Consider the following 26,432-nt stretch of genomic DNA (forward strand, 5'->3'; position numbering starts at 1 on the left):
TCTTCTTTGTTTACAGCACAACAGCAGCAATAAATGCGGACTTTTCAAAATAATCATTTGTTGTAATTTTAGACATTATCGTTAAGCTTCTAACAAACTGTAAATTAATTTGACTGATCACTAAACATTAAACACGAGCATTTAGCTAAATTAAGATGTAGACCAAAGTGTCCAAAGTCTGTCCCAGGGACCTTTTGTGGCCCACATTTTTTTTTTTTTTTTTTTTGTGACCAGTGGAATATTAAAAAAAAATTATATCAAACAACACAACTGCTATTAGATTACAAAGCAAAAAAAAAAAAAAAACAGAATATGATGTTCATTTTATAAGACAATAAGAGTCAATATTTTGACAAAGTTTGGAAAGTTTTTGCATCGTTTTATTGCATAAATATGAACATTAAGTAAAATGAAGAACAAAAATTAAAAGGTAAAAGTTCAACAGGCTTGCAAAGCCAGGAAAGAGATTCACTGAGTAAAACAAGTTGCATTTACATTTTAATGCGCTAATCCAACTTCTTGGCCTGTGCTGCTAATTTAAAATGGAGGTATCCTAGTGTGTAAAAATCAATGAAGTAAAATACAGCAAAAATAAACCCTGAGACAAAACCCTGCCGCATACATGGATTTAAAAAATAAACAGCCTGTGTGCAAAGCCACTCTGCCTTCGTCTTTTAAGTCATAGCAGTCGATACGTCATAGATGTCATTCACAACAGGCTTAACATATATTTTCATTGTGATTTTTTTTTTAGCTTTTGAGCAATGATCTCTCAAATTTGTAACAGCATAATTAGGTTGTTCCGCTCTCAAGACATGGAAGCCAAGGAAACACATACATAATCAGCCTTAATGCATGTTGTAGAGGCAATCTTGATGTCTCCACCATCAAATTCCCAATCAGCTCATGTGTAGTGTGCATTAAAACTTGCTGACAGTCAACCATAAAAGATGCTCAGTCCTCCTCTGGGAACTTGAATTTGGCATAGACGATGAGCATGACCACTGACATGACAACACACAGCGAGCCAATCACCAGGTAGGCGATACCCAGGAACTCATTCTTGCCGCCCATCCAGGACACGTTGCTGAACACAACCTTCTTTCTGCCGTTGAAGCTCAACACAGGGTAGTCTGGAGTGGAGAGGATAAGGGTGAAGGAAATAGAACATGGACAATGATACTACTTTTCCCCGCTCTCACATGATCTAATTGCCTTAGCTGTTTATACACTTCAGAGAATATGACAGTATGCCAGTCAGTGTGCACAAAACAGAAACTCACCCAGCCTGTCAAACGAGTTAGGCTTACCTGCTTGTCACTGTAACGCAACACTTGACTTGACTATCGCAAAATTGCTGCATCAGAGGCGTAACGATCAATCTGGCATTTATTCGAAGGATACTGTAAGAAATTTCCAAAGAGTAGGTTCCCGCTGGGAGACCCTCTGCATAATCCCCCTCTGTGATTCGACGGTACAGTTTTTGGAAATCAGGCAGGGCGGCCCTTCGCATCCACACGAGGAAGTCTTGATTGATGAAGCCGTTGTTTGTAGGGTCTGAGGTGTCCAACTCATAAGCCGGTCTGGACCAAAACGGTGGCTTGACAGTGCCTGCAAGTTAATAAAAACACACTAAACTAAGACTGAGCAGTTTTCATGATGAACAAATCAGAAGTTACCAGACATTTTCTAGGAACAAACTCAAAAGCCAAACAACACTGGAGTTCAAACCACTAATGAGACTTCAGATCACTTAACATCTACACATTTTGTTATGGTTAAACACTTATTCATTCAAGCGATACCTATAAAATGCCATTAGGTGACAGTATCTGATGTCTCTGTGAGATGTCTTAATGTTGTATCCTTATTTTTACACTGTCAGTAATGTTAAAATGTTACTTATATCATCGAATAGAAAAGGTATGATCATTTTCATGCCTTTATGATGCCAGGTACAACAATCATTTTCTATTGGAAACATTTGTCTTTTCTTTTCTTTTTTTTTTTTTTTTTTTAACTTGGAAGTCAACCAGCAATACGGAATGGATTGTGTTCAACTTTGGAGGTCCCACAAAAAAGGTTCTAAGACCTTTCATTTGTTCAGTTTTCCTATATTTTTTTCCAACTGAGTAATGGAAATAGAAATACAGTCAAACCTCAGTTTTTGAATGGCACAGTTTTCAACAAAAACGTTAGCCTCGGTTTTTGTGAACTGTTTTGGTTATTGTACAATATTGTGTGTAACAAACTACTAGGTTTACCCTGTACTGTATCATTCCACGGAATCGAGTGCTCAAACAAAGTACCTTACATCTTGGTGACTCACTATTGGTGTGTTTTTTTCACTGAGCAAGACTAGTAAATAACTGCTAAATAACCCATGACACCCCTAGTAAACAGTAATCCCTCGTTTATCACCCTTAATTGGTTCCAAACTGACCGTGATTATTTAGAAATAATTCAGTTATTTTTTTGTTATTTATTTTAAATACATATGTTACACTTTCATCGTCACTTTCATTTTGTACGGTTTAAAAATCACTGTTTCTCTTTTCAATAAAAATATTTTAAAATAATAATACATTTTAGAGGTGTAATTATAATACTGTGAAACCGTCAAACTGTTCTATTTTTGCCCAAGGTTATCATACCAGAATCTCATACTAATAAGCGGTAGTCAAAATGAAACGCAATGTGGCCAGGGATGATTGTATAGTTAAAAAACAAAATGCATTGTTCTGCTGTACAGTAGAGGTGTATTTTAGTGCCAAATTTTGGTCAAATTCTGAATTGCACAACTTAAGAGGTTCCACTGTACACATACGCACGTACACACCCAGACATACAAACAAGAGCAAGTTACAGTATGACAAGCTAACACGTCTAACCGTTGAATGCGTTCCTCAGAGGCGTGACACTGGGGTTTCTGAACTTGATGTTGTAGTCTGTCCACCAAGCGATCCCTTTTCCATCCAAAGGCACAGGCCTTTGTTGGCCATTCACGATCTGAAACAGCCTGAATGTGTCTTTTCCAAAACCCAAAGAAAACATCAGCATGAATACTCTTTTAATGCAGCAATAGGCCATCAGGGTGACATCCACATACCGTTAAACATGCTGTTTGCGATAGAGCCACATGGCACGATCGGTTGGTTGTTGCCGTTATATTTATAGGGTTCGCATTCATCAATTGGAGACTATAAAAAAAACACACACACAAACACGTTACAACACTAAAAAAAAAAAAAGAAAAAGTGTTCTTAGCGCACCTTGAAGCTGTCCAAGTCTCCATATAGCTGGTTATCATCTCTGGAGACACCATATCTTCTGTAGTTCTGGAAGTAGTTGGACAGTCCGTAATAAAAGAACACAGGCCCCTGTCAGAGACAATGTCACATAAAAACAGTCAAGGGTCAGAGCTTAGAGTACTGGTGAATTTATTGATTAAAAACTTGTAAAACATATGTTCAAAAGTTGCACAAAACTCCACGCTTCAAACCGCCCTCAAGCTAGACATCAGCATATCGCACAAGATCTCAGTGGTCAGAAATAGCGGTTAAGTTCTTTTTACACTTTTGCAACAATTGAGAGCGTTAATAATCAAGACTGGGTGTTTCATTGTCTTTACCGTGTTGCCCTGGATATAAGAAAATAAGTCTGGACTAGACAGTCGATATGATATTTGGGTTCTGCAATTCAAATTGCAATATTTCCTTTGGGAACAGTTGTTTTAAAAACTGAACAAATTGAAGGTGTGTGTATATAAGCGTGTATAAAACTCCAGGGCACCTCAAACAGGGTGTTGATAGAGAACTCCAGTGTGCACACACAGTCCCTCACATCAGGGTCTGAACACCTGAAGCATGGTGAGTTTTGCTCCACCCCAGTATAATCAAGCTGTAAGAGAGAACAACAGTGTTTAAATATTGATGTGGTCAAGGCATCACTATCATTTGTCCAAGAAACAACTGCAAAGTACTAGTCGGTTGCATGATACCTCCAACACTTGTATGCTCCGTGAAGTGATGAAGAGAGCCACGCCGATGCCTATGAAAGCCAGGCCGATGAGGACAAAGCCAGGGATGATGATGCCAGCAGAGAGCATGGGCTGCCAGGCTGGAAGCCTCTGCTGGGTGAAGGCAGTGTTGTCTGGCCGGTTGGTCGCCTCATTCGTCACCATTTTAGTCCTTCTGGAGCAACTCCAAATTAGATTTTTGTCCATTACAAGGCTTATTTAACTTTTAAGTGTGGAAAAATCAATGAGACCATCTTTTAATCTATCTTTACTCTGAGGGAATGCAACCAAGCAAAATCCTACTTCCTGTAACACACAAACCAAGCAACTGCCAGACCCCAAAGTCAATCAGAGAAGATATTGGTAATAGAAATTAGTAACAAATACTCATGTGAAGATTTTTTTCAATATTGATTACTTACAGTTACATACAGTACGTCGACTGAAATGGTGATACAAAGAACTCAACAAAACATATAGGTGTGCGGAAGAGATCACCTTTACCTGTCTTCTTCCTGCTTTTCGCAAGCCACGCCTATATGCAAGGACCACAGACGGGCAGACCTGAGATCAGTTTCGGCGTAAATCAATTTTCCGGTTTGTGTTTTGATTGACAGCTTTTTAAGCCAATAATTTTTGTCCAATGTATTGGATAGCGCATTGCTCCACCAATCCGCGTTGAGTTCTTTGAGAGGAGGCGACAACTGTGTGGTCTTTTGTGTTGACATCTGCGGAGGATTGCGAGGTAATGTCCACATTTATAATAATTGACGCATACATTTATTTGTTAAAATAATACTCTGTGATCTACAATATTGTGGTTGACTCATACCGTCACATTATTAGTACAGGGTTCTTTATTTCTCCATGTAGCACCTGCCACTGTGCGAATGCTAGCCGGAGCTCATTGTTAGCAGCTAATGTAGCTTGCCATCATGAAGGGAACGTGACATTGTTGTATTTTTAAGAGACAAAATGGATGGTTTAAGTCCAGTTGGTGCTACTTAGAAGTCTAATGATTTGCATGTTGAGGTGCTACTATACGACAGTTCGAGCAAAAAGGACGTCTAGAGCATAATGTTATGCTGTTATTGCAATGATCGCCAGCTAGCTTGATTGTTCAGTGGGTGGTTGTATGGGCCAAATCGTTGTTGACACATTTGATATAAATGAATGGAATAGTCTCTGTAAACGCCAAAATCGTCGTCTTTTGTAGTGTAACAAAATCACGGATGTGCCATTTTTGTTCGTAACATTGTTATTCTGGTTCTTTCTTCATCTCTTAGCGTTTGAATGGATATTACCAGGTGCACGGAGAAATGGGTAAAACAAGACAAGGTTATTGTGCAATAGAGCCTCCATTTCATAAAAAAAAATCACATCATTCACGCACAGTCAACAGCTGTATTTAATCCATCCAGCCACGTTTGGCGATTTTTGGAGGTGATTTTGGTTATTAGCATGTTATAACACAAGGATTAACATGGCTCATGAGACATGGAATGTAAAACTATCCCTTATATATTTTCTGCTTTTTGTTATTACTGGGGATGTCCGATATTGGCTTTTTGCCGACATCCGATATGCCGATATTGTCCAACTCTCAATTTCCGATTTTGATATCAGCCGATGTGTGTAACATCACATATCTCTTGTTGTGGAATTAACACGTAACTCATGGATACAGCATCAGCAATTAGCTTCTCGACGTGGCTTTGAACAACATCTCAGAAACTACTGCGTCTGCATGCCGCTATTTCTGCGTTTTTTTACATTCCCGCAACCCCATAGACATATGAATGACAGAATTGTGTGCGGCAATACAGTGTTTTCCACAAGGTTGGCAAATTATGCTCTCAAAATTATGCATCATATATGTTACAAATATGTAATTCTGTATGATACAGGATTTAGATGAACTTTAATGTGATACCGCAAACATTAAAGAAGTTAGAGCAAGTTTCATAGCAGGAAATAGTGCCTTTGGTTCCCATTGTTATAACATGAGTCAAGACAAAAGCTGTGATTGACCCACAGACTTTGGCAAGGACAACCGTACTACAAAATATATAATAACTTAGGCTGCGAAATTCAGTTTTTAAAGTCAACAGTTTAGCCATTTAATTTTTTTTTCACATTTTTCATGTATATGCCTCAAACCGCAGTGCAGCAGCATGCTGTGTATTAGTTTTCACCCCACACAAACCACAAGAAATAGCTATCATCGTTGACAGGAATGTATAAAATCCACTGGGTTTTTTAGCATGATTTTGTTATCATGATATCTAAATTATCCATATTTTATTTGCTTTTAAGGTGGTTCAACACTAAATATAAATCCGATACTAAATTGAAGAGGAAGAAGTAATCTACCTCAAAAAAAAAAACAAAACATGTACACGAATGAAAGTACACCCGATATCCTATGAAAAAAAAATTACATTTAAGGATGTCTCCACGGACTCTCCAAATCGAGCACGCATGCACCGTGTCAGATTTTTGCGTCGCTAAAATATGGGTTTTGTAACATTGCTAGTCTGTGGGCCAAAGCTAATTAAGTCTTACCTGTGAAATGTTATTCCCTGGGATTTGGTTTGCAGCACATACATGAGGCATCTTCCCCGCTCCGACTCTTGCCACATCCAGTATGGCGGCGACGTTGACATACGGCTCAGCGCTCTATGCGGCGTCTACATGTATATGTCTATGAGCTACCCCGCTCACCATTAGCGGTGTTTTGACAACCCACCACGCACTGCCACCCCGAACACGGTTAAGCAAAACATCAGTTAAGTATAAGCTGCGTGTTGACTGTTATGGCGCTTGAAGGGCCGTATCGGCATTCATTATAGGAAAAAAAAAAAAAACGATATCGATATTACATTTTTATGTCAATATCTGGCCGATAATATTGTATCGGACATCCCTAGTTATTACACATGTATGCATCTATTTTTGTAACCCATAGCATCATGCGTGCACTGGTTTGTTTATTTTTATTTCTGAAGCTCACAGAGACACAAGTCATCATATTCATTTTTCTTAACTTCACAACTATCACATTGTGATTTGAGCCCTACATTTCTTATTGCGTATTTTTCCCCACAGGAGAGGCCTCCAACATCCTCCATCATGTTGTCAAGTAAAAAATCGGATGCCGGGTCCTCTTCCTCCTCCTCTTCATCCTCGGCGGGTGGAGCTGGAGGCGACAGGGCGCCGGGTTCTGATGCCCAAGTAGGTGCTTCAATCTCAGCCGCTATGGATGTCAAGAAAAAGGAGAGGTCCTCCCCAAGCGGAGAGTCAGGAGGAGCTCCTTTACCTCACCAAGGAGGAGGCCCCGGCGCTATGGACCCGGACTCGGCCGAAGTCCGCAGGACAAGTCGACGCAAGCGACAAAAAGTAAACATTTGAGAATTATCTACCTTCCTGCTTTAGAAGCAGGAAGCACGTTGCTAGTTGTAGAGGACTATCATCCAAATGGATTATACTTATAACCAACATCAGTGAACATTCAATTACACCTGAGAAGATAGAAAGTTGTGAGTAATCCAAGGGATCGTTCATGGAAATGCGGGTTTTAATGATGCTTTTATTGTGCCTACTGTTGCAGGTGGAGTACCGCGAGATGGACGAGAGCCTGGCCAATCTGTCCGAGGACGAATATTACTCAGAGGAGGAGAGGAATGCCAAAGCGGAGAAAGAGCGGAAGCAGGTCATCCCGCCGCCAGCTCCTCCCCCAGAGGAAGAGAACGACAGTGAACCAGAGGAGCCATCGGGTAAGACGGCAGCGTTTCCCATACATTCATTGAATAAACACATTATCGTGGAACTGTCTGTGAATGTAGCTGACATTTCACTGTATATGTCTGTCTTTTTTTTTTTCATTTTAACTCATTCAGTACCAAAGGCGAATTTATCCGTTTTTTTTTTAACCCGAACGCTCGCTCCCAATTGCACACTAATAGAAGTCACTGTCACTGCAGTGTTAAGCCATCATAACGGCCACAAGGTGGCAGACGTGCATTTGATAAGAGCTCGGCATGGATCTTTTGCATGTATTTTACACACTCAACAGCAAGGAGGAGTGTGGCTTGCAGAAGGTTATCCATGGTAGAGAAACTTTAACGCATGCACATGCACACGCGTGCACACACACAGTTCAGTTCCAAATGTGAAAAATGTAAATGGATCATGGTGTTGTATTTGCAAATAAATTGTTATTTTTGATGTAAAAAAAACAAAAAGCAGATTTTGAGCTGTCACAAAAGCAAAACATGTGTGTCAAAGTGAAAGTTATGCTTGAAATGTATCTTTTCACCTGTTTTTCTCCCCTTTTTTGTTGGGAACTGATATTTTCCTGAAACTTACCTATGTTCTACTGCTGATTACTAAAGAACGGAAACTTTTTTTTTCTGATGAAAGATGATAGTCTTTATTTTGGTAGGTTCCATGTTTATATAGCCACAGAAGACAATACTTTGTGTGCCATGAAAAATCTGTCAAAATCGTCTAAAATGGTACTGAAGGGGTTGAAATTTGAAAAATGGCTGGTATCTAAATGAGTTAAGCAGATATGCAAGTATAAAAAGAAGTTAACTACTGTTAATATGAAGACATAAAAACAATACAACAGATCTCAACTGTCATAACAAGTAACAAAGCATGTGTTCATACTGGAATCATCCATGACGGTGGTTCATATTTTGGAATACAATAAGCGTTTCCAAAGAAAAAGCAAAACACGTGCAGAATTCAGGGGTCACGTCAGGGGTTTTCAACTTAATAGGTTCTACTGTAGTTATATTTGAGAGCTGCATTAACACAACGTGTCCATAATTAGGAGTAGAAGGAGCCGCTTTTCAAAGCCGCCTCCCTCATGACCGCATGACATCCCAGGAGGCTGCCTGCTTTCCAGACATCATCAGCGGGCCCCAACAGACTCAGAAGGTCTTCCTCTATATCCGCAACCGCACAGTAAGTGCACCTGTACTCGCATGACTTTACCGTCAAAAGCAACATAATTCCCCCAAACCAATATAAACACAGCATTTAATCCATGTTATTAACATCTTGTAGCTTCAACTATGGCTGGACAACCCCAAGATCCAGCTGACCTTTGAGGCCACTGCACAGCAGCTTGAAGCTCCTTACAACAGTAAGACATGAAAAGAATCTTTTTTTGCTATTTTTTTTTCTTTTTGTGCTTTTGTAATTTCATGTTTTGTTCATTTTTAGGTGACGCTGTGCTAGTCCATAGGATACACAGCTACCTTGAAAGGCACGGGCTCATCAATTTTGGCATTTACAAGAGGGTCAAGCCTTTACCAAGTGAGTAGGAGGAGCTTACTGTCAATTCTGTACAGCTGAATGCTTCACATAGAGCAGCTACGTATTTGCACTTTGATTAAAACGAGCTCTTGTCAGGCAAGTGTACCATAAATTCCGGACTATAAGCCGCTTTTCACACGCTTTCAAACAATGATGTGGCTCATTTATGGCTAAAAGAACTACAGTTTTCATAATGCTTTGAGTGCAGATTCAGGAAGTAGCGAATTTGAGTAGTAAAGTGAACACTAACATTACGTTTTGAAGTCTTATGGTGCGATCGTGTTATGATCAGACATATCTTAAGTAAGTTTGATCAAGTGTAGAATTACTACAGCTTAATTATGAATTACGGCAGCTGTTAAACGCCAATGGGGAAAAAAGCGTCTCACGTCTCAATGAGTGACACTGGGAACACTGATTGTAGGTAGGATTGCAAGGTTTATAGTGTGTCTTTCTGTGTAAATATCCCATGTTAAAACGTGGACACCTGCAGCTCATAGACAAGTGCGGCCTTTAAATGTACACAACTTTTTTTTCTCTTTAAATTTGTTGGGTGTGGCTCGCTCAATAGTCAGGAATTTACGGTATTTCCTCTAAGGACTCTGGACTGCGACTAAATGGTCGCATTTTGCTATTGCTATTTTGCTATCTATTTGCGCATGTGTGACCAGATAAGAGTACGCGTCCCGTATTGAGTTGACACAGGACGCACTTAATCCCTAATTACTGTGAGAAATAAAAATAGTCTATAAAATGTGGAGTCAGTTGAGGACAGCTTGACACAGGCTATCGATGCCAGCGTGTGCACTCTCTCACCTTTCAATCTCATTGCTGTTTAACTTTTCTTGCATCTTTGTTTACAAAGTTTGCCTGGCTGTCCTGCTGCCCCACTGGCAGAAGATAGCTAGCAAGTTTTCCGCCTAGCTTCTGTACTCCAAATGTGACTTTTTTTTTTTACCACAGTGACATTTTGTCGTTAAAACATGTAAGCAATGTGGTTAGTTTGTAGCTCATTTTTGTCCCACGGAGAAGCTACAAGTGGTTATCATGTTCATGGGGTACGTGCCACTTACTTTTTTAAGGTGTCACTGAGCAACCTTACAACCTTACCGTTACAATAATTATGTCTTGTCTTCAAAACACTAGTTGTGTGTACAACAGCTTTTTATTCATTGTAGTCAAGACGTACTATGAAATTAGCTTTGTTAGGCATGAGTATAAAATATAAGAAAACAGAAGAATCTAAATAAAAACATGCACGCATGGAGGAAAACCATGTTAATAAACTGCAGAAGGTTAAAAAATCCTTTATTTTCACCCATTTTAAAGGTCATGTTTTCGGTAGTTGCTACTTTATAATTGTCTTTGTAGCTTACTGATTGAGCAATTTCTCAAACACTCTTGTGTCTTCTTCCAGCCAAGAAGACTGGAAAGGTCATAGTGATCGGTGGAGGGGTGTCCGGCCTGGCTGCGGCCCGCCAACTGCAGAGTTTTGGGATGGATGTTACAGTATTAGAAGCAAGGGTATGTATATGCCTGTGTGTCTACGTCTAGAAGTAGTAGCATGGCAAATAAGTAAGGCAAATAAATATTGTGGTATAACAATTATCGATCAGTTCTCAAGTTTGACTTTTTTCTAGGACCGTGTTGGAGGCAGAGTGGCCACATTTAGAAAAGGCAACTATGTCGCAGATTTAGGCGCCATGGTGGTGACGGGCCTAGGTAAGAACCTCCTTGAATCCATTAAGATTCGATGGTGTAGCCTTATTTGTGCTCTGTAGTGATCTTTTACTGTCGTGTTAGTTCAGCCTGTAAAGGGTGCTGTTGTTAATAAATACTTCATCTCCTGTGTGGCTTGTGTGCTTGTTCAGGAGGGAACCCCATGGCAGTGGTTAGTAAGCAGGTGAACATGGAGCTGGCCAAGATCAAGCAGAAGTGTCCGCTGTATGAAGCCAATGGGCAGGCTGTGAGTATTGACCACATGTCCACTCATCTCTTCCGTTGCCATGTCTGCCCTAGAGGCAGTGCACATTGTGCTAAAAACATCTCCATGACTTACAGTAAAAGACACAAGCATGCACCTATTTGAGGTGTGGTGTTTATTTGTAGATGTGGGCGATGCATTTGGCATTAATCATGGCATGGCATCTATTAGAGCAGAGGCCACCATTTGAGGACGAGTGTACATATCTGTCTACTTCTTGCAAACTGCTAACCGCAACAATTAGCCAAATAACATGTCAGTGTAGCTACAGCTGCATTTAATATTTGTAGTCCCAACAACTTAAAAGAAAAAGATCTGAACCATGTGTTGTTTACATTCTTAAAAAAGCACATTAAGGTCCCACATTACGGCCTCAGCGCATTCTGGGTTTTGTAGCTTTGTATCCTGTTTGTGTCCTCCGGCAGGAATTTAGCTAACCTTGAACCCCTGCAAACACAATGAACTGCTTTATTTACCCTCCTCAACAAAACGAACACAGCCTAATGTTGTTAGGCACCAGTAGTAGGATGTTTAGGTTGGAGGCTCTCGAGGCATCACGTGAAACTTGTTACCTCTTCTTCCCTCCGAAGACAAAATGAAATGTACATGTTTTACTTTTGTTTATTTACTTAATATGTTCTCTCTCCTTCCCTCCCCCCTCCCCGCTTCATTTCTCCAACCACTTCCAATCTTTTGGTGAACAACTAAAGGGTGAACGGTGCACAAGTGTATGTATTGGTTTATTATCTTCTTGTACATACTGTGGATCATATACGTCATGCCGCACCATAATTTCCCATCTCACTTCTTTAGCGTCAGTCAGCATGCACATCCCTAGAAGCATTATATAACTAGTGTGGCCCCAGCTTTGCATGGTGTCTGTTAAGGATCCCATTGTTGCATCATTTACAGTAGTTGTAATACAGCATATTCATTACGAATTAGGAATATGTGTCCCTCTTTCAGACACTTGTGTTAGATAACTTTATGTATATGTGCGTTCAGGTGCCAAAAGAAAAAGACGAGATGGTGGAGCAGGAGTTTAACAGGTTACTGGAGGCCACCTCCTTCCTCAGTCACCAGCTCGACTTCAACTTCCTCAACAACAAGCCTGTGTCTCTGGGACAGGCCCTAGAGGTGGTCATACAGTAAGTGCTAATATTCTGCACATACGTTTCGTTCCAGAAGTATTGGTAGTCTTTGTTAGTAATAAAAGGCTCTCATTGTCCAAAATATTTGTGGACACAAAAGCACATTTGCTCACATGGTGTGTGGTTATGTGCAGGCTGCAGGAGAAGCACGTAAAGGATGAGCAAATAGAACACTGGAATAAGATTGTGAAGACCCAAGAAGAGCTCAGAGATCTACTCAATAAGGTGAACAAGATGTTTTGCCGTGTATGTAAGTGTCTCAAAATGTCACCTATTCCACTGGTGGGCAACTTGCATATTGTCGCTTTTTAATTTAAATCTAAGAAAAACTATCATTAAAATCCCCCCAAAAGATTCGACCCTCAGTCGGTAGTGGTTAGGTGGAGCACACGGGATTTGAATGGGACTTGATATACATTCATGGAAAAAATTAGACCACCCTTGTTTCTTCAGTTTCTTGTTCATTTTAATGCCTGATTCAACTAAAGGTTCTTTTGTTTGGACAAATATAACAATAACAACAAAAATAGCTCATAAGAGTTACATTTTTGGCAGTACAATGCTATAGCTAATCATGTAAGAACTTAAGTGGTTTTGGTTATTATGAAGAAAACCATGGAAGTTGCTAGATATCAGCTCTTAAATGAAACTCTTATGAGCTTTATTTGTTATCATCATTATGTTTGTCCAAATAAATGTACCTTTAGTTGTACCAGGCATTAAAATGGATCAATAAACTGAAGAAACAAGGGTGGTCTAAACATTTTTTCCATGACTGTATCATACTTGCGGCTGAAACATTGATACTTTCTTTGGAAACAAAATCTCGATATACGTGTCAAGATCAATAAAATCTACCAGCCGTACTATACTGTATGGTGAGATAGATTAGATAGAGAGATAGAATCAGATGGATAGATAGATCAGATAGAGATAGATTACAGTGACGTGTACATTATCTTTCAAAGCAGCACACACTTACATGGAAGCCCAGGAAACATGAATGATGATTCTTTTTTTTTTAATCACCCGTGCGTGTTATAAGGTGCACGCACGCTTGTCTACCATTGGCCGATATGAAAACCAACACCCGTAAGTCAATAACTTCATGTTCTGTTGTTAAATAAGGTTAAAAAGATAATGTGGCAAATTTCTCATGACTCAAACCGAAAAACTCAGTTGTACCCATCACACACACAAACAGTGAGTCTGACTTTTTGAAAATATCCACTCTGGACTGCATAAAACCGGACCAAAAAAAAAAAAAAAAAAGACATAGATTCCATTTAGTTTGATGATGCTATGCTTACCTGGTGTTTCCCCACTCAGATGGTGTCCACAAAGGAGCGTGCAAAGGAGCTCCATCAGCAGTACAAAGAGGCCAGCGAGGTCAAACCACCTAGAGATATCACCGCTGAGTTCCTGGTGAAGAGCAAGCATAGAGACCTGACTGCACTCTGCAAAGTGAGCTCACACACAACTATGGATGTCAGATAATATTGGCATAAAAATGAGATATCTATTCATATTGGTACAGCGTTTCCTGCAAAAACTGATATTGGCCGGTGAGTGATGACATGCTCTGCACAGAAGTAAACTTGCTGGCTAGTCATGAAGTAGCTAGTCTGGCAGTAATGAAGTGCTGCACTGGTGTATATAAAAAGCCAAAATTGAGCATCTCCACACACAAAACTAAGGCAGTGTTTCAATTAGTGCACGTCTGTATTTCCACAACACTATGTATACTATGTGACCTGCGTACTTAGTTCTTGAGGGAAATGATGCAGTATCGCAATTATCCCCTTCCTCCTCTTCTTTCCTTTTTAAATGCGAAATGAACCCACTCAAGCTCGTCCCTCCCCTGTCGCTATGTAGCCAATAACTGCTGTTTTACCATGCACATGACAATAAAACTCTCTTGAATCTTGAATCTTGAATCTTGAAGATGGCGAAGACGGGTGGATAGTGTCCATCGCCGCACCCTCACCATTTGGGGCGTGTCGAGCGCCATCCTTCTCGTTGGAACACACTGCTGCACTCAAAATGAGAAGTCCAAGTATGGAAGTGCGCAATTTTGGAACACAGCCAGAGGTCACACAACACTATATGGAGGGAATACATCAGATTCCTTAGTAACTGACTCAGACGTCTCGACCGGGGCTTCAATTAGTATATTCCGCTCAGAAGTTAAGTATTTCCAAGTGTCTTTGTGGCTTTACATTACATAGCGTCTGTGTTAGTAGCACATTAAAAGTTCCAGTTCTGATTGGTAGCTGTTCTCAAGAGGTCAGGAGGTGACCCGCATCACTTCACATTGCCGAAGATTATAATTGGTAGCAGCGCTGTTTGATGGAGCTCTTTTTTTATGCGGCGCTATTTAACTGAAACTAGACAGGCTATGTTTAAGTGGTTTAATGCCTCAACTGGGTGTATTATTAGCAACCAGCGCTGGCGGTTTTATTTTTGGGTGCAGATAAATCACCTTGTGTGTGTGTGTGTGTATTTTAGAATGGAGGGTTTAGCTTCTTTAAACACAGCTGGTGTCTGTGAAGGAGTCGTCTGCTGCCCCACAAACCACTTCAAGGCCCCCGCCACACACTTTCAGTAGGATGTGTGCACGCATAATTTGGACCAACATTCTTCAATATTGTATGAACACTTTAGCTTGTTGGCCTCTAGACTTAAACTTTGCGGGTTGTGTTGTATGTGTTATTATGGGTGCATACTGTACATGGTCATGGTATTCTATTATATACTGGTAGTTATATACAGTATTATGCTATTCTTAGTCAGCCTTTTCCTCCACTTGGCTGCAATGAAGGGATATCTTCCAAAAACGAGCATAGGTGTTATGATGTCACAATCTTACCGTATGGGAACTTTAAGTTCTGCATGTATGATACATAGTCTTTTGCTTTGTCCCTCCCTATGCAGGAATATGATGAGTTGCAGGAGCTGCAGGTGAAGCTGGAGGAGAAGCTCCAGGAACTGGAGGCCAACCCACCCAGGTATAGTGGAATTTGACTCGAATACGCTTGTATGCTTCACTGCTCTCCATTTGGTTTCAGTTTCAAGTTCAGTCTGTACAGTACAGATAAATAAACAGACATTATAGATATTATCAGTTTCTCAATAGTTTTTTTTTGGGGGGGGGGGGGGGTGTCCCTGTCCCTGTCCCTGTCCCTCAGCGGGGGCATGACAGAAAATTAATTGAGAACCACTGCCCTAGACCCACAGGAACCTTCTTAACAGCCACACTCATCCACATTGTCTTCACAAAATGCAGCATTTCCTCATATAACAGCCAGGTGGGAGATGTTTCTTTGCTCAGCTGCAGAGAGTACCAGACGTCAAGGTGGTTTTGATTCAGAGGAGAGACACGGTAGCACTTTGTCAAACATCAGCTTTACAGATCCCACGTGTACAGAAAGAGGGTGACTGTGACCCATGGTGGTATCACCTGTCCTGGCAACTCTGCAAGGCGTTAATTGGAGTATTTCTTGTAATTCTTGTTGCAATCCTCCTCCTCTGCCCACAGTGACGTCTACCTGTCCTCTAGAGACCGCCAGATACTAGACTGGCACTTTGCTAACTTGGAGTTTGCTAACGCCACGCCCCTCTCCACCCTGTCACTCAAACACTGGGATCAGGTATGTCCACTCTGTCTCCCACGACTGTGAACAAACATGGACGCTGGGCTCACTCCCTCATGTCCCTCCACAGGACGACGACTTTGAGTTCACCGGCAGCCACCTGACGGTGAGGAACGGCTACTCGTGCGTCCCCGTGGCTCTAGCGGAGGGTTTGGACATCAAACTCAACACAGCGGTGCGACAGGTTCGATACACGGCTTCAGGTAAGCGTGTCGCTAACCCCGCTGCAAGACGGTGCAAAGCGTTTGACAAGCGCGTCTGATCTCCCCGCAGGCTGCGAGGTGATCGCCGTCAACACTCGCTCGGCCACCCAGACCTTCATCTACAAGTGCGATGCGGTGCTGTGCACGCTGCCGCTCGGCGTGCTCAAGCAGCAGCCGCCTGCCGTGCAGTTTGTGCCACCGTTGCCCGAATGGAAGACGGCCGCCATACAGAGGATGGGCTTCGGAAACCTCAACAAGGTAGAGCACACGCTAGCAACTCATTGGATTCCAGTGGGAGGCCTTTTGTGTTTTGCTGCAGTGTCATTTAGGAGACAGATGATAGATGGCAACGATGATGACATACTATGTCTTTATTCTGATGTGGTGGTGGAGGAGTGTCGGCAGGATGACGTAGGGGAGGAGATCTGCTGGCTCTGCGTCACTCCTGAGTTGCAGAGTAGTTTTATGTCCGGCTTCTGCTGCAGCACACTGCATTATTATGCAACCTGCTGCAATACGCTCTGTCTCCAACAGAGGGAGCTCCACCGGTCATGTCCACTGCAGCACCTCCATTTATCTTGTTCAGCATCACAGAGGTACACCAACTCGTTTAGGGCAGGACGAACCCCTGGACCTATCACCTGTCAATCATACAGACTTTAACGCTCCGACTGATTGATGACCCTGATATCCTGGATGTGATCTTGGACTGCAGGAATATGCCAACATGCAGAGATAGAAAATGCACAATTGACAAATAAATAAATGCTAACATCATTCAGCACATCCTCATTCTGCTCTTTGCTTCGAGATTTGGCTAAAAAAAAGTCATTTCCTCTGCTACGCTAGTGCAGACAATGCTGTTTTTTCAAAATGTGCACTTTGCTGGCTAAAGAGAATGAACAAATCTATCTTCTTAACAACGTTAGGTTTGTGTTGCTCCAAACTCTTAGAAGTTTTGCTGGATGAACTCCCTCCTAAAGCCACCTGAATTGCTCCCTAAACAAGTACAGAACAGTCCGTCCCGTTAATGTCCACCAACTCAAGTCCCGGTGCCCGCTCAAGCTGACATCGAGACCCAAAGGGGTCACTTCCCTGAAGAATAGGTCCGTTTATGTCGACATATGCTGCGGTATTGTCAACTTCATCGGCATCGCAAAGCGACACAACCACTGTGTTGTTACACAGCATTAAAACATCCACACCCTCACTTCCTGTTCCGTGCAAAGTGAGCTTCGAAAATAAAATCCTGGCACTATTAATCTGCATTCTACCACAGCAATGAACAAAATGCACGCTTTTATAGTTTGTTTTCTTTTTTTCCCAAGCTTGTTAGCCACAGGAAGAAAGATATTTGCAGCAAATCTTCTAAAGAACCCGCATGAACCCCCCCCCACCACCACACTCATTTGAACTCCTGTCTAAACAAGCTCAGCGTGCTCAGCAACGCCACGTCATCTATTGGCTCCTTCAGTACCCTTATGAGCTCCCGCCATCACTGAATACCCCCCTCATTTTAAGTCATGTCTTACAAAGTCTTGCTCCCTTTTTGCAGGTGGTGTTGTGTTTCGACCGCGTGTTCTGGGATCCCAGCGTCAACCTGTTCGGTCACGTGGGTTCCACCACGGCGAGTCGCGGCGAGCTCTTCCTCTTCTGGAACCTCTACAAAGGTAAGCAGCCTCACCAACTAACGTATGTGGCTCTAAAACATCCTCAATGTCCCGATCATCTTGATCTAGCTCCCATCCTGCTGGCCCTGATGGCGGGCGAGGCGGCCGGCATCATGGAGAACATCAGCGATGATGTCATCGTGGGGCGCTGCCTCGCCATTCTGAAAGGGATTTTCGGCAGCAGCGCGGTGCCTCAGGTACGACTTTTCACCTCCGTTGTTTAAGTGGAAGCATCGGCGTCTGTCTTATGTGATGTTTGTCGCAACGGCAGCCGAAGGAAACGGTGGTGACCCGTTGGCGCGCCGACCCCTGGGCGAGAGGGTCGTATTCCTACGTGGCGGCGGGGTCTTCCGGTAACGACTACGACCTCATGGCTCAGCCCATCACGCCCGGGCCCGCCATCCCTGGAGCTTCTCAGGTGAGCACAGTCTCATCGTCAAGCAGACCTCCATTGAAAAGGCTCATTCGCACGGCGTTTTATTTTTCAGCCCGTGCCGCGGCTCTTCTTTGCTGGCGAGCACACCATCAGAAACTACCCCGCCACGGTTCACGGCGCCCTCCTCAGCGGGCTCCGTGAGGCCGGACGCATCGCCGATCAGTTCCTGGGCGCCATGTACACTCTCCCCAGACAGGCCACGCCCACAGCCGCCGCCGCAGCCAGCAACCCGCCTCAAGCTCAGCCCGCCGCTGCCGTCTAAACGTCCTCCGCAAATTGAGACTGTAAAACAGGATGTCGTCCATCCTACACATTCCAAACTGAGTGCATGATGGAGACGGAGGGACGTCTTCAAAGCATGACTTTGACCTCCTGAGTTTTAATTGCCATCGGTTAGGTTGCAAAGTGTAGTATAGTTTGTATTAAAAAGATTTATTGAAAATATGTAATTCTTTTTTTTTTTCAGCAAATGTTTTTTTTATTTGTTTTCTTATTAAATTCTGAAAATGCAACATGAACGCATCATTTCTTCCCAATCGAGGAATTAAATATAACAATGGCGGCCTTAGAGGTGGGAATTTTACATTTGTGTGCTGGTAAAAAAAGAAAATCATTCTTTGATATTAACAAAAAAATAAGTTTAAAAAAAATAAATAAAACATTTCAATGAAAAAAAAAAAGCATCACCAGTGGACTAGGCAAAAAAACAAAAAAAAAGATATCAAAATGATTATTTCCCAGTATGTTAATATATTTTATATATATATATATATATAATGTGTACACAAACACACGTACAAAAAAAATTTGAGATATAAAAATTGTGAGCATTAGTGGTGGCTACTGAAAAGACTAAAAATAAGGTCACTTACAGCACCCCCCCAATCCCAGTACAGTACGACATGAATATGAATTCAAGCCAAAAAGTATATGAATGAGCTCCTAAAAAGTACTCTTGCATTGGACAAAAGTCACACGCTTTCTTTTTTTTTTTTTCTTTAAAGGGAGGCACGTGCTGACGTTTCACATTCCACACCAGCGTGAGCTCTTCACCAATTTGTGCCAAATTACAAACTTGCTGAGCACGTAAAAAAAGAAATAAAAACGCACAGACTTAGTCAGAATCAGCGTGTTTTACAAATAGGTTGCATTTTATTTTTATTAGAATACATACGGTCTGCTGTACAGTTGGCAAGAGAGCTACATGCGCCAGTAAAGTTAAAACATGCACATTGTCTTACGTCTAAAAGTGAACAAAAGCAAAAATACACAACCTTTCCCTCACAGAGTCACCATTTTTATTGCCATGTTTGACACCTCTGCTTGTATTGATGATACGCTCCTTAAATTCCTATTTATTCATTTCTTTGGCAGAACAAAGAGCACAGAAGACCCTGAATTGAAGGCCAAATGAGCGCCACATCACCCCGCCCTTTTTTTTTGTGTCCTCCAGGTATTGAGAAATGTACTTAAACAACAAAAACACAAAATAATACAGGACGAAATACTCTCCAGGAGTGTAATATAACACACAAACAAAAATATATATCGTTCTTAAAACCACAGAAGACGGACAAATATATTCCATTAATAATAAGGCCCACTTTACAAAATTACAAGATTTTTTTTTACCTTAAATAAAATCTATCAGCTTCCAAAATAAGACATCTTTTTTGTTGTTTTAACAAAGAAATAAAAAAAAGAGGAGATCCAGCTGGAGGAGGAACTACAAATATGGTGGAATGATTTGTTTTTGGCACAACATTTAGGACTGACTTGATGAACTTTGCAGTAAATGAAAGTAAACTGAAGCATTCGGAGTCAAGCGGGTTTTTGACCATAAAAGAGGGCATGAATCCATGAAGAGGTGAGTTAAGTGCTGGTTAAGTGCAGATTATAACACCACAATGGAGGCTGCCACATTTTCAATTTGACAAGATTGAAGTATTGTACTGTAATGTGTAGTCGTGTACTGTAGAAAAAGACAGGTCGTCTTATATTTGATGTCTGGAGCTTTATACATGCAAACGCTCTAATGAAAGTATTCAGAATCGTCTTATATTCGGGTGAAAAAGGGGAAATACTTACGCTGTCGCCAAATTGTGTGTGTTTTTTTTAAACTTGTTGAATTTGTGGCAAAAGAATGTAAGACGTCGAGATATTAATGATGTTAATGATGTTAATGATTAATGATGTTTTATACATGTTTGACGCATGTTGTTTTATCAGCATTCTAAATCAACTCAATTTAGAACCTGCCATAAATCATTTGACCTATTTGTTGAAAAATTATGAAAAAAAAAACGGAAAATATATATATATATTTTTAAATGCTTTCTTTGAAGTTATTACCTGCTTTTTGTCATTTCCAGTTAAAAACATACTTATTCAACATGAAAAAAACTAATCACTTTAAGTCAAAATGCTGTTTTCTTATATTCTGGGTCAAGAGATATCTGCATGCGAGCAAGCTTTTCTTCCTGTCACTCACGCCGCGCACATCAGCAACCTGCCGACACAGAGGAGCTATGACGCCAATTTTACGATAATGGTGATTAATAAAGCAAAATGATCAAACCATAAAAAAGGGGGCTATTTTTGTTTCTGATGTTAAAATAAATGAAGGGTCTTGAAAAAGCATTGGTCGTCTTTGAAAAAAATCGATTTGCTTGCGGAATGATCACAAAATGATAGTTCCGCTTCTGTCCGACAAAAAACAAAACAAAACAAAACAAAAGTCATGAGAATGCTTTTCAAGTAAGTGAACAAATGCACAGCTAAAAACAACAGCCGGCCCCTCCCTTAGACATTCATACCAACAAGCTACCTTAGTGCGACGACTAGAGCGCCGAATGGAACGCAGGATAACCTTGCAACACAGACAAATGGGAGTCTGGAGGTGCCAAAATTGTCTTCACTAGCCAACACGTAAGGTGATTTGTGGCGGTACGTGAAACAGGCGGGGTGCTATTTTAAAAAGAAAACCCCCAAAAAAACCCTGCGGTGATGTCATATCCAAGTTCAACGCGATGATCAGCGTGTCTCCGGCGGGACCGGACACCCTTCTACGGTTTCAGTACCGCATTTAGACACCCCAAGGTAGTTGAGACGGGGGGGGGGCAACCTTTGACCTTTCTGGCGAGCGAGAGAGCTGCCCAGCACTACCTGTTGCAAATTCTTTGACTCCGAACTAGGCTCCACTTTCCAGGAACGATGAAGCCGAGATGATCGGCGGGGAAAAACATGATTACATCCAAGGGTTCGGATTTTCCGAGCTAGAAATCCAGGATTTCGGAGTACTGAGGTCCCGGTTCTCGACTGGGCTTTGAAGTACGATTGGAACAAAACGAGAAAACTTGTTTTGACGTAAATTTAATTCCGTTCAAACCAAAAAGCATCCAAAATAATACTTGACTGTGTTGACAACGGAAATGGCTCCGATGGACACGATAAGTATGGCTGCTAGAGCAGCGAATAGAATGTAAGATAATCCCAACCGAGCAACAGAGGACAAACCAACTCCTTTGCAAGAATCCAACATTTCATCACAGAGTTTGCGAAGAATCTTATTAAAAAGGACAAAACGTTTCTTTTTTGGCCGTATTTCCATGGCACCCCCGTCGCGCTCGTCTTATATGCCGAATATGAGACAATATTTTTTCGTCTTACATTGTGTAGAAGATGTATATTTATATAGATTTACGCTTGCGGCCCAACAGGTGGCAGAAAACGAGCTTTTCTTCCTGTCACTCACACGCGCTATGAAAAAAATATAAATCTGGGTCGTCTTAGATTCTAAATTACAATAATCACTGAATGATTCACACCCCGGACAAACTTCCAGTCGACTTTGAAACATTGCAGCAAAAATGTGAGATTTGAATCATAAATTTGTCATCTGTGCTGTTATTTCTTTGTTTAAAAACATTTTGAGGAATTCTAGTAAATCAACTGTACGTAAATGTGTGTTAATAACGAGCATAAATCATTTCGGACACGAATCTCTTTGTTCAAATATTATGGAAAAAATGCCAAATCATTTTTTTTAATGTAATCTTTTTAACATATTACAGTCTTTTGCACTTTCTTGTGTCATTTCCATCAACCAGACACCCATGCGGCATCGCTCCAACTCGTAATTTGTCCGTGTGCGCCCACCTGGCTCGTCCTGTGATTGGCTGGCATGTGCAAAAAGTAGCACGTGATCGTATCGCTCAGTGATTGAGGACACGGTTACAGCACATGTTGACAAAAACAAAGAAGAGAAGCACCATGGGAAACGTAGAAGATATGCAGACTTACCAAATCAACTAGTATGCCTTCCTAAATGTGCATGTGGTTGAGATTTGTCAGCAGAAAGCAGTACGGAAAAAAAATGTACACAAAAAAGGTCCCGGTTGTTTTATATGTAAGATGCTGAGTCATCATTCATCCCTCTTCCATTTGTCATCCGTCGTGTGCGCCCGAGTGCGTCAAAGTCCAGAAAAGGCGGACACGGTTGCTCAATTTGGAGTCGCTCGCTTCCTGTTTTTGGTCGCATTGGAAGTCGCCGTCGCCGCACGTTCGTCACGTATCGGCGTGTGACGCGGCAGTTTGTGAGATGAAGTCATTCAAGAGTGTTCCTCTCTTGTCATCGTTTGTCATCGTTGCACAAGACGCCGCGTGCGATGGTGATTTTTTTTTTTTTTTTAAATGTGGCTGATTGTTTTGTTGTTGTGGCTTGCTTCTAAAAGCTGCTGGAGATGGCAGAACCGCACCTGCTGCCACCTGCTGGACACAAAAGGTATTGTCTTTACACTGGATGCACTGGAAGCCAACAGGAAATACAGCATACGGGCGCCGTGCAGCCATGAATACCAGGGGTGTCCAAAAATGAAAAAACGCTTTTTTTTTCAAAATCTTTCAACTTTTTTCTTAAATAAACTTTGTAAATTTTCTTCTAGTAATATTATAACTTTATTTCCATAATATATTGATTTATTCCTGTAATATTAGAACTTTTCCCCCAACCTCATTTTCCAAAGAATTACAGCTTTTTGTTTTGTCTGTTCTTTAAAAAAAAGAAAAGATTTTTTCTTCCATATGTCAACTCGACGCTACTAAAATTACATATTTAAGTTTTTTCTCTTAAAACAGAGATTTTTCTTTTCTTTTCTTGTTAGAATGCAACTTTTATCTCTTTTATCTCTCTTTTATCTCTTTTGCCCAACTTGTCAGTTTTCTTCTCATGACTATGACTTTATTTCGCTAACATTACGACCACATTGCCATAATATTATAACCGTTTCCCCAACCTAATGTTCCAAAATTACATTATTTAATTTAGCTTGTTTCTCATAATATTATGACTTACAAAAACAACAACAGAAAAACTATTTTTTTTTCTTTAATATTACAAGTTTATGCTACTGAAATGTCGTTATTTTTCCTCGTAACGTTATGACGTTATTATCATAAAATTATGACTTTTTCTGGCTACACTACAACTATTTTCTCTCAATATTTTGACCTCATTCTTGGAAAATGACTGCTGATTTTTCTTTTTAGTTTTCTTGTAAAATTCTATGTTTACAATGTGCCCCCGGGCCGCACTTCGGACACCCCTGACGTATAGTACCTCACAAGAGTGAACGCACATCTTCTCAAGAAACAATATGAGAGAAACAAAGCTTGGATGTGCATTAGAGTAGTCAGGGTCCAGCGTGTGTAGCCGTATAATTTTGTATCAACTGAAAATGGCCAACATACGGCCAGTATGGTCTGAATAGCTGGCAGCCCCAGACCATGACACCAGCACCGCCGTGACTGTGGGCAAGGCGCTATCGTCTTGCTACTCACGTGCTGCCAGTTATTCAGGCAACAGGATGTTGAGTCATTTTCTATACTGCTACTCAAGCTGCACACTGACTACTCGAAAGGAGGATTGTCCCTTGAGAAGACTGTACACGTCTTTGCTGAACAGACAGGGCAGTTGGAGATACGTGACATCATAGAACGGATGAAGAAGAGCAAAGAGGCTCCCGTCTCCCTACCTGACCTCCCTCTAGGTTGTGCTAATGGCGTTCGGCCTGACGATGGCTCCACAGACGACTCCCTGACGCTCCGGTCTTTCCTTCCGTTTTGGCCGCGGATCCTTGAGCCCGAGCGGACCACTGCTCACCTCTGGATGTGGTCGTCTTGCCCGTCCGGTCGCTGGAGCTCCCCAGGGGGAGGGAGTTAGTGCTGGAGAGGTTTTGTCTCCATGAGGCCTGGTTGTGGCTCGGGCTTGGACAGTGATCGCCGCTATTTGCACCCTGGGAAGGCGAGATGAGAGGCAAGGTCAGTTCCTTGAGTAAATAGGGCGGGACTACTTTCCCATAGGTAATCATGAAAATACAGCATTTATATCAAAAAGAAAGACTTTTTACATAAAGATGATTAATAATGATGATCAAGATGATATGCCGCAAAGTGTAAAAAGAAGTGAACCACTGTAAAAGATAAACAACAACATTACCTTAACTTCAATAAAAAAGTAACAACTGGCACGGGGGTCTTGCTGCTTTTGAATGAGATTCTATTTACTTAACTTATTCTTCTTTGGGAAGAAGTAAAAGCCAAAGAAAAAGCATTATGCATGACAGTGGTTCAAACTCAGACGTTACGTGCGATTTAGTATTTTACCCAAAAACCTCATCAACCAGCAGTGGTTGTCCATTATTTTCGACATTGAGGCCTGCAATGTTGCACACCCATCTCTTGTTGAGCCGTACAAAATGGTCGCCTGTAAGTATGTTGTGCTTATTATGCATCATCTGTTTAAAATGTACATTTAAATGCCTAATTTGTTGTCAGATTTGGAGGTGTTCAAAAATCACCATGTAAATCATGAATGCTGATCGCTTGCATGTGTAATGTGCCGTGCCTTTATCTTGTTAAGCCCAAGAAATGTTTACCTGGAAGTATGTTCTGCTTATTATGAATCATCTGTTAAAAATGTACATTTAAATCCCTAATGAGTTTTCATATTTGGAGGTGTTTGAAGTTGCCATGTAAGTCACGTGTGTAATGTGCCAGCTCTGTCTCTTGTTGAGCTGTAAAAAAATGTTTGCTTGAAAGTATGCCCTGCTTATTATGCATCATCTGTTTAAAATGTACATTTAAATTCCTAATCTGTTGTCATATATGGTGTTTGAAATCACCATGTAAATGGCTAATGCTATTGGCTAATGTGTATAATGTGTCAGTACTGTCTCTTGTTGAGCTGTACAAAATTTTTGCCTGAAAGTATGTTATGCTATTTATGCATTCCCAATTTAAATGTACATTTAAATGCCTAATGAGTTTTCATATTTGGAGGTGTTTGAAGTTGCCATGTAAGTCACGTGTGTAATGTGCCAGCTCTGTCTCTTGTTGAGCTGTAAAAAAATGTTTGCTTGAAAGTATGCCCTGCTTATTATGCATCATCTGTTTAAAATGTACATTTAAATTCCTAATCTGTTGTCATATATGGTGTTTGAAATCACCATGTAAATGGCTAATGCTATTGGCTAATGTGTATAATGTGTCAGTACTGTCTCTTGTTGAGCTGTACAAAATTTTTGCCTGAAAGTATGTTATGCTATTTATGCATTCCCAATTTAAATGTACATTTAAATGCCTAATGAGTTTTCATATTTGGAGGTGTTTGAAGTTGCCATGTAAGTCACGTGTGTAATGTGCCAGCTCTGTCTCTTGTTGAGCTGTAAAAAAATGTTTGCTTGAAAAGTATGCTCTGCTTATTATGCATCATCTGTTTAAAATGCACATTTAAATTCCTAATCTGTTGTCATATTTGGAGGTGTTTGAAATCACCATGTAAATGGCTAATGCTATTGGCTAACGTGTGCAATGTGTCAGTACTGTCTCTTGTTGAGCTGTATAAAATTTTTGCCTGAAAGTATGTTATGCTATTTATGCATCATCCATTTTAAATGTGCGTTTAAATGCCTAATGAGTTGTCATGTTTAG

General features: G+C 41.0%; 3 protein-coding genes across 15 annotated transcripts in view; 1 reads left to right on the forward strand and 2 right to left on the reverse strand.

Moving 5' to 3' along the window:
- Positions 1-364: 364 nt before the first annotated feature.
- tmem30b (transmembrane protein 30B) lies at positions 365-4,562 on the reverse strand. Of its 6 annotated transcripts, none has more exons than XM_054796115.1 (8): positions 4,523-4,562; positions 4,001-4,190; positions 3,793-3,900; positions 3,273-3,380; positions 3,110-3,200; positions 2,892-3,029; positions 1,405-1,611; positions 365-1,133 (listed from the first exon to the last, which is right to left on the reverse strand). In XM_054796115.1, exons 2-8 carry the CDS (start codon positions 4,181-4,183, stop codon positions 955-957), a joined length of 1,014 nt encoding a protein of 337 aa, XP_054652090.1. In that variant the 5' UTR covers positions 4,184-4,190; positions 4,523-4,562; the 3' UTR covers positions 365-954. The 6 variants fall into 6 exon arrangements, with proteins under 6 accessions (XP_054652090.1, XP_054652087.1, XP_054652086.1 ...); XM_054796112.1 differs by having other exon boundaries at positions 4,441-4,547; XM_054796111.1 differs by having other exon boundaries at positions 4,001-4,193; positions 4,441-4,547.
- Positions 4,563-4,696: 134 nt separating this feature from the next.
- On the forward strand, positions 4,697-18,955 carry kdm1a (lysine (K)-specific demethylase 1a). Of its 5 annotated transcripts, none has more exons than XM_054795766.1 (22): positions 4,701-4,763; positions 5,305-5,341; positions 7,127-7,417; positions 7,626-7,794; positions 8,859-8,992; positions 9,095-9,173; positions 9,254-9,346; positions 10,764-10,870; positions 10,987-11,068; positions 11,218-11,312; positions 12,041-12,058; positions 12,336-12,478; positions 12,616-12,706; positions 13,811-13,945; positions 15,416-15,489; positions 16,020-16,131; positions 16,205-16,337; positions 16,408-16,595; positions 17,893-18,007; positions 18,077-18,204; positions 18,279-18,425; positions 18,496-18,955. In XM_054795766.1, exons 2-22 carry the CDS (start codon positions 5,312-5,314, stop codon positions 18,703-18,705), a joined length of 2,574 nt encoding a protein of 857 aa, XP_054651741.1. In that variant the 5' UTR covers positions 4,701-4,763; positions 5,305-5,311; the 3' UTR covers positions 18,706-18,955. The 5 variants fall into 5 exon arrangements, with proteins under 5 accessions (XP_054651743.1, XP_054651741.1, XP_054651742.1 ...); XM_054795767.1 differs by having other exon boundaries at positions 7,629-7,794; XM_054795764.1 differs by having other exon boundaries at positions 4,715-4,763; positions 5,305-5,356.
- Positions 15,716-26,432, reverse strand: part of luzp1 (leucine zipper protein 1) — a 65,849-nt gene continuing 55,132 nt past the window's right edge. For 2 of the 4 annotated variants that reach the window (XM_054795762.1, XM_054795760.1), the window contains 2 exons: positions 24,476-24,736; positions 15,717-23,210 (listed from right to left, as the gene is read on the reverse strand). In XM_054795762.1, the coding sequence (XP_054651737.1) occupies positions 24,497-24,736 (240 nt within the window). In that variant the 3' untranslated portion in view covers positions 15,717-23,210; positions 24,476-24,496. Of the gene's footprint in view, positions 23,214-24,475; positions 24,737-26,432 lie in introns of all 4 variants that reach the window. The other 2 variants (XM_054795763.1, XM_054795761.1) reach the window with 2 other exon arrangements.

The sequence above is a fragment of the Dunckerocampus dactyliophorus genome, chromosome 13 (genome assembly GCF_027744805.1).
Source record: "Dunckerocampus dactyliophorus isolate RoL2022-P2 chromosome 13, RoL_Ddac_1.1, whole genome shotgun sequence".
Lineage (NCBI taxonomy): Eukaryota > Metazoa > Chordata > Actinopteri > Syngnathiformes > Syngnathidae > Dunckerocampus > Dunckerocampus dactyliophorus.

What these genes read in the sequence shown, in the direction of transcription:
- tmem30b (XM_054796115.1), bottom strand. Translation starts at nt 4,183, where the DNA reads ATGGTGACGAATGAGGCGACCAACCGGCCAGACAACACTGCCTTCACC. An exon ending in GAGACTTGGACAGCTTCAAG is followed by an intron (nt 3,201 to 3,272) that starts GTGCGCTAAGAA and finishes TTTTTTTTATAG; the next exon opens with TCTCCAATTGATGAATGCGA. An exon ending in CGCAAACAGCATGTTTAACG is followed by an intron (nt 3,030 to 3,109) that starts GTATGTGGATGT and finishes GTTTTGGAAAAG; the next exon opens with ACACATTCAGGCTGTTTCAG.
- kdm1a (XM_054795764.1), top strand. Translation starts at nt 5,312, where the DNA reads ATGGATATTACCAGGTGCACGGAGAAATGGGTAAAACAAGACAAG. An exon ending in GCCCTAGAGGTGGTCATACA is followed by an intron (nt 12,479 to 12,615) that starts GTAAGTGCTAAT and finishes GGTTATGTGCAG; the next exon opens with GCTGCAGGAGAAGCACGTAA. An exon ending in CTGGAGGCCAACCCACCCAG is followed by an intron (nt 15,490 to 16,019) that starts GTATAGTGGAAT and finishes CTCTGCCCACAG; the next exon opens with TGACGTCTACCTGTCCTCTA.